The sequence below is a fragment of the Salmo trutta genome, chromosome 4, assembly GCF_901001165.1.
Source record: "Salmo trutta chromosome 4, fSalTru1.1, whole genome shotgun sequence".
NCBI classification, from domain to species: domain Eukaryota; kingdom Metazoa; phylum Chordata; class Actinopteri; order Salmoniformes; family Salmonidae; genus Salmo; species Salmo trutta.
The window spans coordinates 56034385-56052716 of record NC_042960.1 but is presented as its reverse complement, the minus strand read 5'-3'; the positions used below and the strand labels follow the sequence as shown (position 1 = coordinate 56052716).

The 18332-nt window shown below is 43.6% G+C and overlaps 1 protein-coding gene across 1 annotated transcript in view; it reads right to left on the bottom strand.

Moving 5' to 3' along the window:
• Positions 1-18332, bottom strand: part of LOC115193053 (transcriptional enhancer factor TEF-3) — a 38998-nt gene that overhangs the window by 5894 nt on the left and 14772 nt on the right. Inside the window, exons 2-9 of the mRNA XM_029752037.1 lie at positions 10971-11035; positions 9775-9846; positions 7823-7834; positions 6897-7013; positions 6741-6763; positions 4121-4182; positions 3828-3958; positions 3413-3586 (exon numbers count right to left, since the gene is read on the bottom strand). Coding sequence (XP_029607897.1) covers positions 3413-3586; positions 3828-3958; positions 4121-4182; positions 6741-6763; positions 6897-7013; positions 7823-7834; positions 9775-9846; positions 10971-11035 — 656 coding nt within the window. The remainder of the gene's footprint in view (positions 1-3412; positions 3587-3827; positions 3959-4120; positions 4183-6740; positions 6764-6896; positions 7014-7822; positions 7835-9774; positions 9847-10970; positions 11036-18332) is intronic.

The following is an 18332-nucleotide window of genomic DNA, read 5'->3' as shown; positions in this document are numbered from 1 at the left end:
TTATGTAGTATTTTCCCCAAACACAACACTTTGTATTCAGGACAAAAAGTTAATTTCTTTGCCACATTTTTTGCAGTATTACTTTAGCGCCTTATTGAAAACAGGATGCATGTTTTGGAATATTTTTATTCTGTACATGATTCCTTCCTTTCGCTCTGTCAATTAGGTTAGTATTCTCCAGTAACTACAATGTTGATCCATCCTCAGTTTTCTCCTATCAAAGTCATTAAACTGTTTTAAAGTCGCCATTGGCCTCATGGTGAAATCCCAGAGTGTTTTTCCTTCCTCTCTGGCAACCGAGTTAAGGATGCCTGTATCTTTCTAGTGACTGGGTGTATTGATACACTGAGTTAGGAAGGATGCCTGTATCTTTGTAGTGACTGGGTGTATTGATACACCATCCAAAGTGTAACTAATAACTTCACCATGCACAAATGGATATTCAATGTCTGCTTTTTTTATTTTTACCCATCTACCAATAGGTGCCCTTCTTTGTGAGGCATTGGAAAACCTTGTTGGTCTTTGTGGTTGAATCTGTGTTTGAAATTCACTGCTCGACTGAGGAACATTTCTGATAATTGTATGTGTGGGGTGCAGAATACTTATTGACTCTAGTCATCTCAGCTTTTCATTTGTAATTATTTTACAAGACTTTGACATGAGGTATTGTGTGTAGGCCAGTGACACAAAATCTAAATTTAATCCATTTTAAATTCAGGCTGTAACACAACAAAATTAGGGGAAAAATGAAGTAAAGGGGTGTGAATACTTTCTGAAGGTACTGTATGTCATGGGTGAATACTTTCTGAAGGTACTGTATGTCATGGGTGAATACTTTCTGAAGGTACTGTATGTCATGGGTGAATACTTTCTGAAGGTACTGTATGTCATGGGTGAATACTTTCTGAAGGTACTGTATGTCATGGGTGAATACTTTCTGAAGGTACTGTATGTCATGGGTGAATACTTTCTGAAGGTACTGTATGTCATGGGTGAATACTTTCTGAAGGTACTGTATGTCATGGGTGAATACTTTCTGAAGGTACTGTATGTCATGGGTGAATACTTTCTGAAGGTACTGTATGTCATGGGTGAATACTTTCTGAAGGTGCTGTATGTCATGGGTGAATACTTTCTGAAGGTGCTGTATGTCATGGGTGAATACTTTCTGAAGGTGCTGTATGTCATGGGTGAATACTTTCTGAAGGTACTGTATGTCATGGGTGAATACTTTCTGAAGGTACTGTATGTCATGGGTGAATACTTTCTGAAGGTACTGTATGTCATGGGTGAATACTTTCTGAAGGTACTGTATGTCATGGGTGAATACTTTCTGAAGGTACTGTATGTCATGGGTGAATACTTTCTGAAGGTACTGTATGTCATGGGTGAATACTTTCTGAAGGTACTGTATGTCATGGGTGAATACTTTCTGAAGGTACTGTATGTCATGGGTGAATACTTTCTGAAGGTACTGTATGTCATGGGTGAATACTTTCTGAAGGTACTGTATGTCATGGGTGAATACTTTCTGAAGGTACTGTATGTCATGGGTGAATACTTTCTGAAGGTACTGTATGTCATGGGTGAATACTTTCTGAAGGTACTGTATGTCATGGGTGAATACTTTCTGAAGGTACTGTATGTCATGGGTGAATACTTTCTGAAGGTACTGTATGTCATGGGTGAATACTTTCTGAAGGTACTGTATGTCATGGGTGAATACTTTCTGAAGGTACTGTATGTCATGGGTGAATACTTTCTGAAGGTACTGTATGTCATGGGTGAATACTTTCTGAAGGTACTGTATGTCATGGGTGAATACTTTCTGAAGGTACTGTATGTCATGGGTGAATACTTTCTGAAGGTGCTGTATGTCATGGGTGAATACTTTCTGAAGGTACTGTATGTCATGGGTGAATACTTTCTGAAGGTGCTGTATGTCATGGGTGAATACTTTCTGAAGGTGCTGTATGTCATGGGTGAATACTTTCTGAAGGTACTGTATGTCATGGGTGAATACTTTCTGAAGGTACTGTATGTCATGGGTGAATACTTTCTGAAGGTGCTGTATGTCATGGGTGAATACTTTCTGAAGGTGCTGTATGTCATGGGTGAATACTTTCTGAAGGTACTGTATGTCATGGGTGAATACTTTCTGAAGGTACTGTATGTCATGGGTGAATACTTTCTGAAGGTGCTGTATGTCATGGGTGAATACTTTCTGAAGGTACTGTATGTCATGGGTGAATACTTTCTGAAGGTACTGTATGTCATGGGTGAATACTTTCTGAAGGTACTGTATGTCATGGGTGAATACTTTCTGAAGGTACTGTATGTCATGGGTGAATACTTTCTGAAGGTACTGTATGTCATGGGTGAATACTTTCTGAAGGTACTGTATGTCATGGGTGTACTGTATGTCATGGGTGCTGGAGTCTATCAGAGCTCTGACATGAAGTAAGCGGGTGTGAATACTTTCTGAAGGTACTGTATGTCATGGGTGCTGGAGTCTATCAGAGCTCTGACATGAAGTAAGCGGGTGTCCTATTGATGAATGGCTTGTTGGACACAATGGGTTTCTGTCACTCACTAATGTCTTTTATCTCTCTACAATAAATAACTGCACAAAAGAGCATGTGAGGGTGACTAACACATCATGTACAAGCCAACTAGGGGAGAGATCATAGTGGAATATAGAGTTGGGATGTAAAGGTGTGACTGGAAACATGATAATCAAGCTCTGAAAATCTCCATTCTGTAGAATAGAGCCTGTATAAGTTGTTTCTGAAGTAAGTTATCTACATGGCAAAGAAGTGGTCAGAGGAGATGGACACAGTGGACTCTGTTCTCTCTCATGTCCTTTTCTAACTACCCCTGCATCCCAGCTCCTCGTAATACTACACACACTTTTCTCCCTTACACTCTCTCTCTCTCCCTCTCAGAGGGACCTATAAATAAGTGGATCTGTGTGGGGTGGGTTCAGCCTAATAGCGAGGGGACAGGTGCCCAGGATCAGATTTCCCCAGTGAAAGAGAAGCCCTGCCACTCTCGCACCAAAGGCTGCGGTCACACACGCTACAATGTGCCCTCTACCCACTGTACCCATGGGCAGAAAACAGCCAGGTCTTAATCAATGACTTCATTTGCTTCAAACAGAACTCGTTACTAAATTCCTTTAGCTCCAGTGCTAAAGTTATCCCAACACCTAACACGTTTAGGTCATTAACAACTGAGTGCTACAAAAACCTTTACCTTACAAAAATACTCTCTCAGTTCCCCTTTTGTGCTGCGACTGATTCTTTGTTTCAAGTCCCTTTCCATGATTCTATTCAGAAAGCAGAGACTCACCCACACACACTACAATGTGCTCACTAACACACACCTCTGATTTGATTCTGCTTGGACTCACCCAGAACTTGACGAGAAAGAAAGTGTCTGGCTGCCCCTTCTCAAACAGCTCCTTCAGCCCTCCCTTCTTCTCAGGAAACTTATCATATATCTGCCGGATGTCCACTGCCTCCAGGTAAGGGTCACTGAAGGTGGGGTTGGACTGACCGATGTGCACAAACAGGTGCTTGTTAAACTGGAAAACACAGAGAGAGAGAGATGTTTATTACTCTCAGAGTCAAGATGCCGTCATGGTGTGAGGAAGTTCACATTACAGCTTTAAGGAAAGGGTTGGATGAAAAGGAAGAGATATTGTTTTTCTTTGTCTCAAACTTTTACATTGATGAGCACTGAAAGTGTCCCTATCAAGTAAGTGACATGAATATGAATGTTGAGGCTTATTAGGCAGGGCGAGTGGCTACTAAATTACTACTCACAGTCTCTGGGTCCTGAGGCTGCTCCAGGAAGGCGGAGAACTCCAGCATGCGGAGCTTGGAGCTGGCGATACTCCGCCCCTGCCACGGGGGGGCGCCCGGTGACATGGACAGGCCTGCCATGCTCTCATAGCCTGAAGAAGAGGAGGGTGCAGAGTAACAGAACATACCATAGGTTTGAAAAATGCTGTTGCATACAGTCAGTTTGTCTGAGCTTTTTTGGAGCTCTTCGTCACTTGCAGACCATGACAACGTCTGTCGACACATGGGGACATGAAGGGAAGCTGAGAACCCACCTGTTATGGGGGGTGGGCCGGACGTCTGCATGACGTAACTCTGCTGGGGAAAGGGCTTAATGCTGGAGAGACAAGACAGGCAGTAGACACATTACACTCTGACCCTCCTGACCCCTCGAGCACACACACACCCTTAAACACACTGGGGGCTCGGGTTCATTAACGAAAGTGCCGTTTAAATAAACTTGTTAAGATGTCACTCTGTCACATTCAGTTTTGACAGATTGTGATTTCTATTTATTCAGTGGTAGTAGGCCTATGCCTTTTTACTGAGTCAGACAGGCTCGCACGCACGCATAGGGGATCATGACATTTTGTCAGCTGGTTATGGTCATGAAAATGACTGCAGGTCTCACGGTAATTGACCGTTAATTAATATAAACATGTTTAGCATCTCCAGGCCTCCACACATACAAGCCTCTGATGGGCCTTTGGAACATCTACAGTTTAATAATATACACCACAACAAATCCATTATTTATTTTAGGCAGGTTAAAAGAAACATTATGATATGAAGGAAATGTATTTCAGAAGAACAGTTGGCCTACTGTATGTAATCTGGCTATTCTCCATGATATAGGCTAGTTAATTTAGCTGACAAGATATGGTTAAGTCCCTTGCCATTACTTTACATGTTATAGTAAGAAGTATATATTTGAACTTACCTGAAAAGTAAAATATTTTTCCAATGCTGAATAAAATATAAATAATATTTTTCCCATTCCAGAGCGCATATGAAGTGGTTATGTTGAGCGGAAAAGCGACCATTTGAATGGTCCTGTACGCTAGATTTAGAGTTATTTGGCAACTTTAGTGAAATGATACAAACCTTAGAATGTCTTAGAAGTCAAAATATTTATGTGCTGCATGATGCGGCTCTAGGATATTGATGACTGGAAAAAGTAGCAGTTGGGATCCTTCTCTTTTTAGTGGCAACCATCAAAACTCTTCTTTCACAAGGGATTGCATATAGAAATTCCTGGGCTTATGTCACATCTACTCCTGCTCCTCCCCTCGGCGCTCGACGTCGCCGGTCTACTAACCTCCGGTCCTGGCAACCCATCATTACGCACACCTGCGCCTCATCATTAGTCGCACCTGGACTTCATCACTTCCCTGATCACTCCTCCTTTATCTAGCACTCCGTTGTTGTCACCCATCAGGCAGTATTGTTTCATGTCAAGATGCTACGGTTGTTTGTTGTGGCACTCTATGTGCGTTCACATAAAACTCACCGGCTTCCTGATTCACTGCGTCTTCGTTACAGTTTATAAGAATGCCTATTTCACTCCACGCATCAAACACTTTTTGAGGGCTTGCAACCACTTGCTGCATGACAGCTAATAATCTGCCCAATTTGGCCAAACTCAGTATGCCATGGGTTCTCCAACCCTGTTCCTGTAGTTACCTAGTACTTAGTTTGGGGAACAAAGTGAAATCTGTTTGGAAACATTAGTAACCACGTTTTCACAACAAAACATATTTAATGAAACAGTTGACACCCTCTCTCTGCGCGCTTGAGAAAGGAATGAAGAAGATGGAAACGCATAGTGGTGAGACTTTCTGTACCTGAAGGTAATGTGTCAGCCTATTCATTTTGAAAATAAAAATAATTAGGATATTCAAAATCAAATAAAAACTCACTCTAATTTTAGGCTAACTCTGTAAGTCGCACTGCACAATCCATTAACCAACAGCATCGCCTAGGCCTATACGTTCTCTCCCAGACTATACAGAACGTTTGGAGTATAGCATAAGGTAACCAGTACATCCAGTATGCACAATAATACAGTTCACACTCAAAGGCCATTACTAGAATTGTTTACATTTTGAAGTATAGGCTAGACCAATTATGTACCAAATACATCTTAAATCTTTTTTTAAAAATATTTTCCTGCCGTGGGTAATATGCAGTAATTATGTTTTTTATTTTTATTTATTTTTTTACATATTTTGGCCTATGCATAAGCTGTAATAAGCTGTCCATTTCGTTGGGTTTGGCTTTGAAACAACATCCACAACAACCATGTTTTCCACTGTTTCAAACTGTTGTTGAACTTCTTTCTTCAAATTGATCAATCACAGTAAGGTGAGTTTTAAAAGCACATACTGTTTTGATGTGATTTTGCATTGATGTCGTGGTTAGAGGGACAATAGAGCGCTGGGTACCAGGCCATTAGTGACCTGATGGTCGTTAGCGAGTTGGATAGTACCAACGCATGTCCAGAGTGCATAAGATGGATAGTACCAACGCATGTCCAGAGTGCATAAGATGGATAGTACCAACGCATGTCCAGAGTGCATAAGATGGATAGTACCAACGCATGTCCAGAATGCATAAGATGGATAGTACCAACGCATGTCCAGAGTGCATAAGATGGATAGTACCAATGCATGTCCAGAGTGCATAAGATGGATAGTACCAACGCATGTCCAGAGTGCATAAGATGGATAGTACCAACGCATGTCCAGAGTGCATAAGAGGAGATTACCGTGGTTTACCGGTCATGACTCATGACTGCCGGTATTGCAGAAATATGGTCGCCGCAACAGCCCTACACACACACACACACACACACACACACACACACACACACACACACACAGGGTTATAACTTACTCTTCAGGACCGCCATGCCAAAACTGGAAAAAAGAAAACATGGAAACATATTTTATTACATACACTACATGACACCACCTCTCCTTCTACTGTATATGTATCCCCCAGTGTTGCTCAAGGACAGGGTGTGTCTGTCTGTCTGCGCACACTACTCACGCCACCAGCAGTGGGGTACGGCGGCCTGGACAGCCCCTGCAGAGCCATCTTGTTCTGGAAGGCGGTGGCGGAGATGGTGGCCATACTCTGGAGGGCCTTGTCTTTGGCAGCCTGGTCCTGCAGACACACACAGCAAAGCCCAGGGGTCAGACACGCTCTCCATTATAGTCAGCACCCTGTGGGAATACTATCCTCGTTATGTTGTTTGTTGGGTGGGAAATGAGGGGGGAAAGCCAGGTTGATCATAGAGGCTGGGCTGGGAGGATGGGTGATATTGGAGTCAAGATCCCTGTGGGTTGAGAGTAAGGTTCATTGCCTTGGCAGAGGCCGGGGGGTGTTGACAAGTGGCCTATGTCTCTGCTAGAGGTCACAGTGGGAGCTGGGTCGAGCATGTTGGAGGGCTAGCTCTATGCTAATAATAATGATCAAGCTAGTTTGTGGCTAAATGCTAACAATAAACAGGTGACATGGTGGCTACCAGAAACAGCAGTCATTCCTGTCTATGGTATAGCGTTATTGTTCTGTTGTGCGTGTCTCCTTCATGCCGACTTGAGCAGTTTCCAACTCATCGAGGACTACCAACACTCTCAGTCACTTAATGCTAGGCCACACGGCACAATCTTGTTCCCAGAACCAGCTGACACAAGGGCATAGCTGAAATATGTGGAGTACATTTGGTAGTGTTCTCAGTTACAAGAAAGATGTATTTAAAAAGGCCTGTCAGAGGATGCCTTGTGACCAATGCTGGGCCCTGCCAGCTGTGGCCCAGTGGCCACCATCCAAGGTGACGGAGAGCTGTGTTGTCTTGTGTGTGTGTTTGCGTGCATGTCTGCAGTAAGAAATGTAAACTAAGAAAGTGCTGGGGACGGGAGGTGTTAGGAAAGCTTTCACCCACCAAACAGGAACACTTTTATTGAGATACTTACCAAATGAAATGCCTGGAAGGAACAATACAAAAATTAATTTCTCTCCTGACAAATGCATTTGTTCATATCGTGCACAGCAAGCCTCAGGCCAGGGATGCTGGAGCGTATCCACATTTACTGTGGTCATTTGTAGACATGCATCATAGGACTAAGCATTCCATATAACACCCACATGAATTAAGGGGGTGCTATTAAATACAACCCATTCTCTGTTTGTCATTGTTTTGTCTCTCCATATTGTTTGTACTGAGATTTAGGAATGGGAACCATTAGTAATTCCATATCGAATTCATGGATATCAAGGCCATGGTATATTGAGTACTTTTTTTCATGGAATCAAACCTAAAAATGAGAAGAGAATAAAATGACATGAAGACCATAGGAAGCCTTCCTGATGATCTGAGCTCTGTGGCTTTAGAACAACACCATGGCTACAGCCAAGCAGCACCACAGCCTCCCCAACAACACAACTTCACACTTTAAAACAGGCTTTTTCAACCTTTTCTTGCCCAGGAAAACCGGTGACCCAGGGACCCCCATCATATGTTAGCAAATAAAACATGTCTTATCATCAGGTGAATGGCAAGGAGAGGTAATCAACATCTTAAAATGAATGGATTTGATCATTTTGTATTATTATTTTGACCTCCCACATCCATATAATTGGAAGAGGAAGTGTAAAGTGTAACATATAGCCTAGTAGCTAGAAAGGTAACTCCAAACACATTTTCACTAAGAACAGCTGTTTAGCTGGTTAAATGAAGGTTAGCCGTGTGTTGGCAAAACATTAATCAAGTCAAGAAAGCTGAGTAGCAGCCAGCGGCACTTGCCGTACTGGTAGCGGGTGCTTTTTCAAAGCCCATGTCAGATACTCCAGTGAGTGTGATTGAATCAAGTCAAATTTTATTTGTTACATGCGCCGAATACAAGAAGTGTAGACCTTACAGTGAAATGCTTACTTACAAGCCCTTAACCAACAATGCAGTTCAGAAAAAAAGTTAAAGTATTTACTAAAATAAACTGAAGTAAAAAATAAATAAATAACAGAAAAAGAGAAAAAAAAGACATTTAAAAATAACAATTAAGGAGCAACAATAAAAGAACAGTAGCGAGGCTATACACAGGGGGTACCGGTACAGAGTCAATGTGCAGGGGAACCGATTAATTGAGGTAATATGTACATGTAGGTAGAGGTAAAGTGACTATGCACAGATGATAAACAGAGTAGCAGCAGCGTAAAAATGGGTGTGGGGTGGGGACAATGCAAATAGTCTGGGTAGCCAATTGATTAGATGTTCAGGAGTCTAATGGCTTGGGGGTAGAAGCTGTTAAGAAGCCTTCTGGACCTAGACTTGGCGCCAATGAGTGTAATTTGCTCAATATTTGGATTGAGAAATAAAGTTGACATCATTAGAAGATATTCTCCTCTTTTCTACTGTAGATATGTCATCCAAAATTCCTTTATTCTCTTGTTGCTAGCAATATTCTGTTGTTGCTAGTGATATATTTTTATACAAATATTTTTGCGGACCCCCTGCAGTACCTCAGTGGACTCTTAGGGGGGAGGCAGACCCCAGGTTGAATACCCCTACCTTTAAAACATCAGCCACCAGCACGCTACTCCAAATGATCTGCATAGCTAGTGCTGTAGCAGTCATACAATTGGAATGGGTAGAATGGTAGACATTGACATTCCCATTGAAAGCAAGGTCCCTACTGTAACACTATGGTATGTGGCATGGCAGACATTGGAGAGGTGGTTTAGAATGTGGATGACTTGTGATCTAAAAGGTCGAATTGCTCCGTTATATCGGTGGATCCATGTAAATCTTCCGGAATTTAGAACCTGTTTGATTCGTTTTTCTACCCATTCCATTGCTATGGTACTAGCCCTTCGAGCCAACCCACAATGCAGTGCACAGGTTCAAGATTCAAAAAGGGGGGAGACTCACGTAGCGTACCTTCAGCTTCACCTGGATCTCCCGGGCCTTCCGTCGCGCTAGCACCTGGATGTGACTGGACACCTGGAGGAGAGAGAGAGAGAGAGAGAGAGAGAGAGAGAGAGAGCGAGGGATAGAGAGAGAGATTAGGTCTGATCAGGTCTATGGCAGATGTGCTGTACAGGGTTCAGCCAACAATCCTCTATGTTGGTGCCAAATGTACAACAAACAATAATATTCCTTTTCTCATTCTATGATGTCATTGTCTTGAGACTTTTGGTACCAATATGGCACTTATTAAGAATGCCAAACTGAATTGTTCATGGCCCTAGCCACTGCCAGACCAGCAGGTGTCCCCCTTCCCCTCTCACTCTACCCTTCCTCAACTCATTGTCAACTCCAACCCCTCTCCGTCTTTCCCCCCCATCACATCTTCACATAATGGGACACAGATGGACCCCCTCTCCATCTATGTAATGCAACATCAGTCAGTGCCAATATGTCAGTCAGTCACTCCATATCAAATCGAGAGCTTGGGACAACAAGGTTCTCTGCATTTTTGTCAAAATGTTATTGACATAGCCTTCTTCAGTTCAATGTTCTTTGCCTATATAGTACTCTAACTACCCCCAATTCAAGTTAGGTTCAAAAGAATATCAGATAAAACTAGCTGACACCATTCAAACCAATGAGGGTTTGGATCTGTAAAGCCAATTATCACAGAATCATCTTTTTGCAGATAGAACCTTCTAGTCCCAAGCTCTCGAAATCCCATGTCCCAGATAGGGTCCAAATCTCTGCCCCATCCAGCCCTCTACAGTGTCCTCTCTGCCGTAAGGATCCTGTATTCCTCTGCTTCTTGCTCTCCTAATGAGGCTGGGCTACATGCTAGGTGAAGTGGTGAAGAAACACACTGTCGTCTGATCCTATAGCATCTGTGCATTGGGCCCCGGCCCTCTAAATCCCCCAAGAGAGGCCCATTCCAGCATGAGAATGGGGTTGGGACTCGGGAATGTGTAGGAGTGACAGCAACATCATTTCCTGCTGTCATGGCTTTCCCCTAGCCCTCTCTGGGGTTTTTTCCAGCTCCTGATTGGAGACAGCTTGGACAGACACGGAGTGAGTGGGTTGTTTAAGGGGTGCACATGGTTTGGGAGAAAGGGCAGGAAACATATAGGGGAAAAGTGGAGTGATGTTACGAAACCCACCTGCTTTCTTGTCCGCGTCTTCCCTGTGCGTAGCTTGATGTACCGTGCTATCAGCTCGTTTCGTCCTGAAAGAGCCAGCACATTGACATTTTAGTTTTGACATGAAAAAAATTATTTGCATTAAGAAAATGTAAAGTTATTCAATATATAATGAGATATTTGTGGATTTGTTTACATGCAAAGTTTGATTTAGTTAATTAGTTCATAGTGATATGACCAACAGTGCAAATCGTTGTTGAATGTATGTAAATGCAACAGGCTTTGCATGGTGTCAGTAGGAGGATAGGTCAGCTAGGGGATGATGAGGTACTGCTAACTTATCATCAGCATGCTGGATGTGGTTGGCTAGGAAAATCAGCTGCAGAGGTGGGAGGGGTGTCTGAGTCTGTGCTAATGTGTCCTGTATGTGTTTGTATTTGTGTAAGTGTGTGTGTAGATGTGTTATCAGTAAAAGTGTATTTGTGTAAACGCAAGTGTGTGGGTGTGTATGTGCAAGTACGTGTGTGTGTGTGTGTGTGTGTGTGTGCTTGCCCTGGTCTGTGTACCCTGTGGGGCTGGTGCTGCTAAAAGACAGGTCACATTGGCTGAGCAGGTGAAGGGGTATAGCAGCCATGCGATCCCAGGCCGGGCTCAGAGGAGACACCACAGTCACAGAGAGTGACGAAGGAGGCCTGGCCTGGAGAGGCCGCTCGGCAGCTGGTCTGTGTGTGTCAATGTTTATAGAATACGCCTGCAGTAAATCTTAGGCTTGTTCCTCCATAAAGGCTTTGGTTACAGGGCAAAGGACTTGGTTCAATGGTCATGTGGCCTCTCACCTCTTTCCCTGGCCCTGTACACAAATGCGCACACACATGTACAGTACCAGTCAAAAGTTTGGACACACCTTCTCATTCAAGGGTTTTTATTTTTATTATTTTCTACATTGTAGAAAAGTACTGAAGACATCGAAACTATGAAATAACACATATGGAATCATGTAGTAACCAAAAAAGTGTTAAACAAATCAAAATATATTTTAGATTTTAGATTCTTCAAAGTAGCCACCCTTTGCCTTGATGACAGCTTTGCACACTCTTGGCATTCTCTCAACCAGCTTGAGATAGTTCGGGATGAGTTGGACCGCAAAGTGAAGGAAAAGCAGTAAACAAGTGCTCAGCATATGTGGGATCTCCATCAAGACTGTTGGAAAAGCATTCCAGGTGAAGCTGGTTGAGAGAAAGCCAAGAGTGTGCAAAGCTGTCATCAAAGCAAAGTGTGTTTACTTTGAAGAATCTAAAATAGATTTTGTTTAACACTTTTTTGGTTACTACATTATTCCATGTTATTTTATAGTTTTGATGTCTTCACCATTATTGTACAATGTAGAAAATAGTACAAATAAAGAAAAACCCTTGAATGAGTAGGTGTACAAACTTTTGACTGGTACTATATGAACACACAAACACACACACTCAGCGTGCCTCCCAGCTGTAGAAGAGTCGAGTTTGCACCACCTCTTAAACACTGTAATTTGTCCCTGTCACACCACATCTCCATGTGAATTAACACAGAGATCAGTCACGCAACGCAACGTGGAACAACCAGCATAATATTTTCCTCACATAGTGATGCTTGGGTCAGAAAACCCGACCCTACCCCGTCTGACCAATCAGAATGCCCGGTTAAGTTGAGGAAGGAGCCCAGAAACACTGGCAGGCAATACAAGTGATCAGATTCAGCTTGCACTCCAAAGGGCACCCTATTACCAGAGCCCTGGTGAAAAGTAATGCACTATATAGAGAATAGAGTGCCATTTGTGACGCAACCTCCGAATGGAATGCAAAACATAGTTTCTCCAGCTCTCTTCTGAGCCTCGCTGCTGGGGATAAGGTTCTAGCAGACGGTGTTTGTTCCGACATACAGTAACTTTCCACTAATCAATCTCTAACAGTGTTAAAGTTTAATAGGGGACTAGTCCACTGCAGGCAAATTTACGACTTATGAAAGTGGCAGCTGTAAGCATTAGAGGGCGTTGCAGTGAATTTGGCAGTGATGGTTTTCTGTGAAGTGGCGACATGTTCACAAAAGAGTTTAAATTAAGGAGGGTGATTGTAACCTCTTTATGCACACAAACACACAAACACACACACACACAGCTGTAGGGCACCCTTTGTGTCATGCTTTTATGGACTTAAACCTTTCTCTCAGTCTCCTTATGTCTCCACACAGCCCAGTCACGGCACTCATTCACTCTGAATCTTATTTTCATTTCCGGGCTGAAACTGCTCAAGCGTTCAGTGTTTATCAGAAGGTGCACTCGCTCGCCAATTGTTTGAGCACCTCAAAGCATATTTCTTTAATCCCTTTGGATGAAAAAAAAAGTGTTCCACATTTCTTGTGCACTTTGCAGTTGCTGACTGAAAGCAGGCAAATACTTTTTGTGAGGTCACTGTGAAGACTTGGGGAGGTCACTGTGAAGACTTGGGGAGGTCTTTGAGATGACTAGAGTGGAATCCAGATTTTTGGCATTGTGCTTAGAAAATAATTTGAGACAAGATTCGGCATTATGTTCACATACTGTCACACAGTCTACACACATGACATCCTCCCAGTCCACTCAGCCCATTCAAAATTAGCATCCTGTATTTGTTACCATTAAACCTAGTCATTAACGAGTTGTTAAGAGGCTGGTGTTCATGTGTTTACATTGCATTGGGAAAGTATTCGGACCCCTTGACTTTTTCCACATTTTGTTACGTTACAGCCTTATTTTAAAATTGATGAAATAGTTTTTTTTTCTCCTCATCAATCTACACACAATACCCCATAATGACAAAGCAAAAACAGGTTTTTAGACATTTTTGCAAATGTTTTAAAAATACAAAACTGAAATATCAAATTCACACAAGTATTCAGACCCTTTACTCAGTACTTTGTTGAAGTACCTCTGGCTGGCAGTGATTAAAGTCTTGAGTCTTCTTGGGTATGACACTACAAGCTTGGCACACCTGTATTTGGGGATTTTCTCCCATTATTCTCTGCAGATCCTCTCAAGCTCTGTCAGGTTGGATGGGGAGCGTCGCTGCACAGCTATTTTCAGGTCTCTCCAAAGATGATTGATCGGGTTTAAGTCCGGGCTCTGGCTTGGACACCCAAGGACATTCAGAGACTTGTCCCGGAGCTTCTTGTGCATTGTCTTGGCTGTGTGCTTAGGGCCGTTGTCCTGTTGGAAGGTGAACCTTAGCCCCAGTCTGAGGTCCTGAGTGCTCTGGAGCAGGTTTTCATCAAAGATCTCTCGGTACTTTGCTCTGTTCATCTTTCCCTTGATCCTGACCAGTCTCCCAGTCCCTGACGCTGAAAAACTTCCCCATAGCATGATGCGCCACCACCATGCTTCACAGTAGGGATGGTGCCAGGTTTCCTCCAGATGTGACGCTTGGCATTCAGGCCAAAGTTCAAGCTTGGTTTCATCAGACCAGAGAATCTTGATTCTCATGGTTTGAGAGTCCTCTGGGTGCCTTTTGGCAAACTCCAAACGGGCTGTCATGTGTCTTTTACTGAGTAGTGGCGTCCGTCTGGCTACTACCATAAAGGCCTGATTGGTGGAGTGCTGCAGAGATGGTTGTCCTTTTGGAAGGTTCTCCCATCTCCACAGAGGAACACTGGAGCTCTGTCAGAGTGAACATCAGGTTCTTGGTCACCTCCCTGACCAAGTCCATTCTCCCCTGATTGCTCAGTTCTTCCATTTAAGAATGATGGAGACCACTGTGTTCTTGGGGACCTTCCATGCTGCAGAAATATTTTGGTACCCTTCCCCAGATCTGTGCTTCGACACAATCCTGGCTCTGAGCTCTACGGACAATTCTTTTGACCTCATGGCTTGGTTATTGCTATGACATGCACTGTCAACTGTGGGACCCTATATAGACAGGTGTGTGCCTTTCCAAATCATGTCCAATCAATTGAATTTACCACAGGTGGACTCCAATGAAGTTGTAAAAACATCTCAAGAACGATCAATGTAAACAGAATGCACTTGAGCTCAATTTCGAGTCTCATAACAAAGTGTCCAAATACTTATGTAAATAAGGTATTTCTGTTTTATATTTTTTATATATGTGCAAAAATTTCTAAAACCCTGTTTTTGCTTTGTCATTATAGGGTATTGTGTGTAGATTTTTATTTAATTCATTTTAGAATACGGCTGTTACGTAACAAAATGTGGAAAAAGTCAAGGGGTCTGAATACTTTCCAAATGCACTATATATCAGATGTCCCTGCCACTCCCAGAAATGGACAGGTGGTATGATTTAAAAATTATCCAGACAGATCAGAGACACTGAGAAGTAGTCATTCAGTCACACAATGATGTCATCATCGTGTGATCGTGTGACTGTCAACTGAATGGGTGGTGTCTAGACTCCAGAGGGGGCGACGGCGCAGCAGACCCTGTCCTTGGCCAACTCAGTGGTTTAGGTCAGGTAGGTCAGAGACTGGGATCAGGAAATAGGATCCAAGTTCTCCAGAGCAGAGCAGTGACCGACTCTGGGAACTCGGCTGGTCTAGAGATCATCTGGGAGCGCCAAGAAACACCGTGGGTCCCTTCACCCTCACATCCTCAGGGAAAGGTCAGAGGGGTTAGCGGTGGGTGCAGGATGTGTCACGTGAAGGTGCAGGTGCACCCCCCCCCCCCCCCCTCCATCCCTGTCATAAATCTGCCTCCTCTCACAAGGCAGGGTTCCTCTCTGGCCCTGAATGGTCAGTCCCTGCTCTCTGTGTTCTCTCCTTCCCAGAGCATTCCTCACATACCAACACCCTGACTGCCCTGCCTGCTGCAGCACTGGGCCTGCATCTGTTCTCTCTGCTGCCTGCCCCATGGGGGCGTACTGGGTTATTATGTGTGTGTGTGTGTGTATTTGTGTGTGCGCACGCAGCTACACCCCTTGACCTCTGTGTACAAACACTCACACCCTCATGACGCTAGAGGACATCCACTCACACCATAGCACATAGCCATCCCAGCCTCGCTAGCCACTCCAGACTCCAGCACAGACGACAACAGAGGACCCAGCTTCTTACGTCTACTCATCTATTCTGAACAGTGGCGTTCCATGGGATCGACATGAGGAGGCCAAACATGCCAGCCACTTTGTGTAACACACAACCATCTCTGTTAGACAGAGAGCACACACACACACAGCAAGCCCCTTTCTGAACACACATCTGCCAGCTGTACGGCTTCCGACAGCCTCTCTGTCTCTGGGCGATAACTAAGGTCAGATTTAGGCTGCAGGCAGGAATGTGTTGGCAGGGTGCGATTTCCCCTCGGATAGGATAGCTAGCCGAGCGATGTGGAGTGGTGGCGTGGAGACTCCTGACGCAGGCCCGTCTCTGAAGCCACTGGCTAGCTCACTTCTCTCTTACTGACACTATCTGCTATGGCGCTGTCCATGCAAAGCTGTTCACTGTCAGTCCTGGAGGGCCAAAACACTTCTGGTTTTCATCCTCTTCTTCTAATAAGGGACTGATTCAGATCTGGGACACCAGATGTGTGCAATTAACCACCAGGTAGAAACAAAAACCAGAAGCGTTTCGACCGACCAGGACCGGAATCGAACAGCCCTGCTGTAAAGACTTAGACCGGGATTCAAAGATACAGTATGTCAACATTGCGTTTCAAAGGTGAAATCACTGTAACAGCAGTAGTTGACTGTTTACTGTCAGTTTCATTTGAATCCCTACAGAACTGTATCTCTCCACCGGTTACATAATATTATAAACTGGTTGGTTCGAGCTCTGAATGCTGATTCGCTGACAGCCGTGGTATATCAGACCGTATACCACGGGTATGACAAAACATTTATTTTTACTGCTCTAATCACGTTGGTAACCAGTTTATAATAGCAATAAGGCATGTGGGGGTTTGTGATATATGGCCAAAATACAACGGCTAAGGGCTGTGTCCAGGCACTCCGCATTTCATCGTGCGTAAAAACAGCCCTTAGACGTGGCCATATATCGCACCTCCTCAGGCTTTATTGCTTCAATATTCTCTCCATCTCCTCGCCTGTGTGAATAGGTTCTAGAAGTAATCAGTGATTTACCACTATTGGATAGGTGTAAGCAAGGGGTTTCTTTACGTAGCTTTTATCTATCTACAGTTGAAATCATGTTTACATACACCTTAGCCAAATACATTTAAACTCAGTTTTTCACAATTCCTGACATTTAATCCTAGTAAAAATTCCCTGTCTTAGGTCAGTTAGGATCACCACTTTATTTTAAGAATGTGAAATGTCAGAATAATAGTAGAGAGAGATTTATTTCAGTTTATTTCTTTCATCACATTCCCTGTGGGTCAGACGTTTACATACACTCAATTAGTACTTGGTAGCATTGCCTTTAAATTGTTTAACTTGGGTCGAACGTTTCGGGTAGCCTTCCACAAGCTTCCCACAATAAGTTGGGTGAATTTTGGCCCATTCCTCCTGACAGAGCTGGTGTAACTGAGTCAGGTTTGTAGGTCTCTTTGCTCGCACACGCTTTTTCAGTTCTGCCCACAAATTTCCTATAGGATTGAGGTCAGGGCTTTGTGATGGACACTCCAATACCTTGACTTTGTTGTCCTTAAGCCATTTTGCCACAAGTATGGAACCCACAAGTATGCTTGGGGTCATTGTCCATTTGGAAGACCCATTTGCGACCAAGCTTTAACTTCCTGACTGATGTCTTGAGATGTTGCTTCAATATATCCACATAATTGTCCTCCATCATGATGCCATCTATTTTGTGAAGTGCACCAGTCCCTCCTGCAGCAAAGCACCTCCACAACATGATGCTGCCACCCCCGTGCTTCACGGTTGGGATGGTGTTCTTCGGCTTGCAAGCGTACTACTTTTTCCTCCAAACATAACGATGGCCATTATGGCCAATCGGTTCTATTTTTGTTTCATCAGACCAGAGGACATTTCTCCAAAAAGTACGATCTTTGTCCCCATGTGCAGTTGCAAACCGTAGTCTGGCTTTTTTATGGCGGTTTTGGAGCAGTGGCTTCTTCCTTGCTGAGCGGCCTTTCAGGTTATTGCGATATAGGATTCGTTTTACTGTGGATATAGATACTTTTATACCCGTTTCCTCTCTAGGAGACAGAACGCATCTCCTTCCTGAGCGGTATAATGGCTGCGTGGTCCCATGGTGTTTATACTTGCGTACTATTGTTTGTACAGATGAACGTGGTACTTTCAGGTGTTTGGAAATTGCTCCCAGGGATGAACCAGACTTGTGGAGGTATACCATTTTTTTCTGAGGTCTTGGCTGATTTCTTTTGATTTTCCCATGATGTCAAGCAAAGAGGCACTGAGTTTGAAGGTAGGCCTTGACATA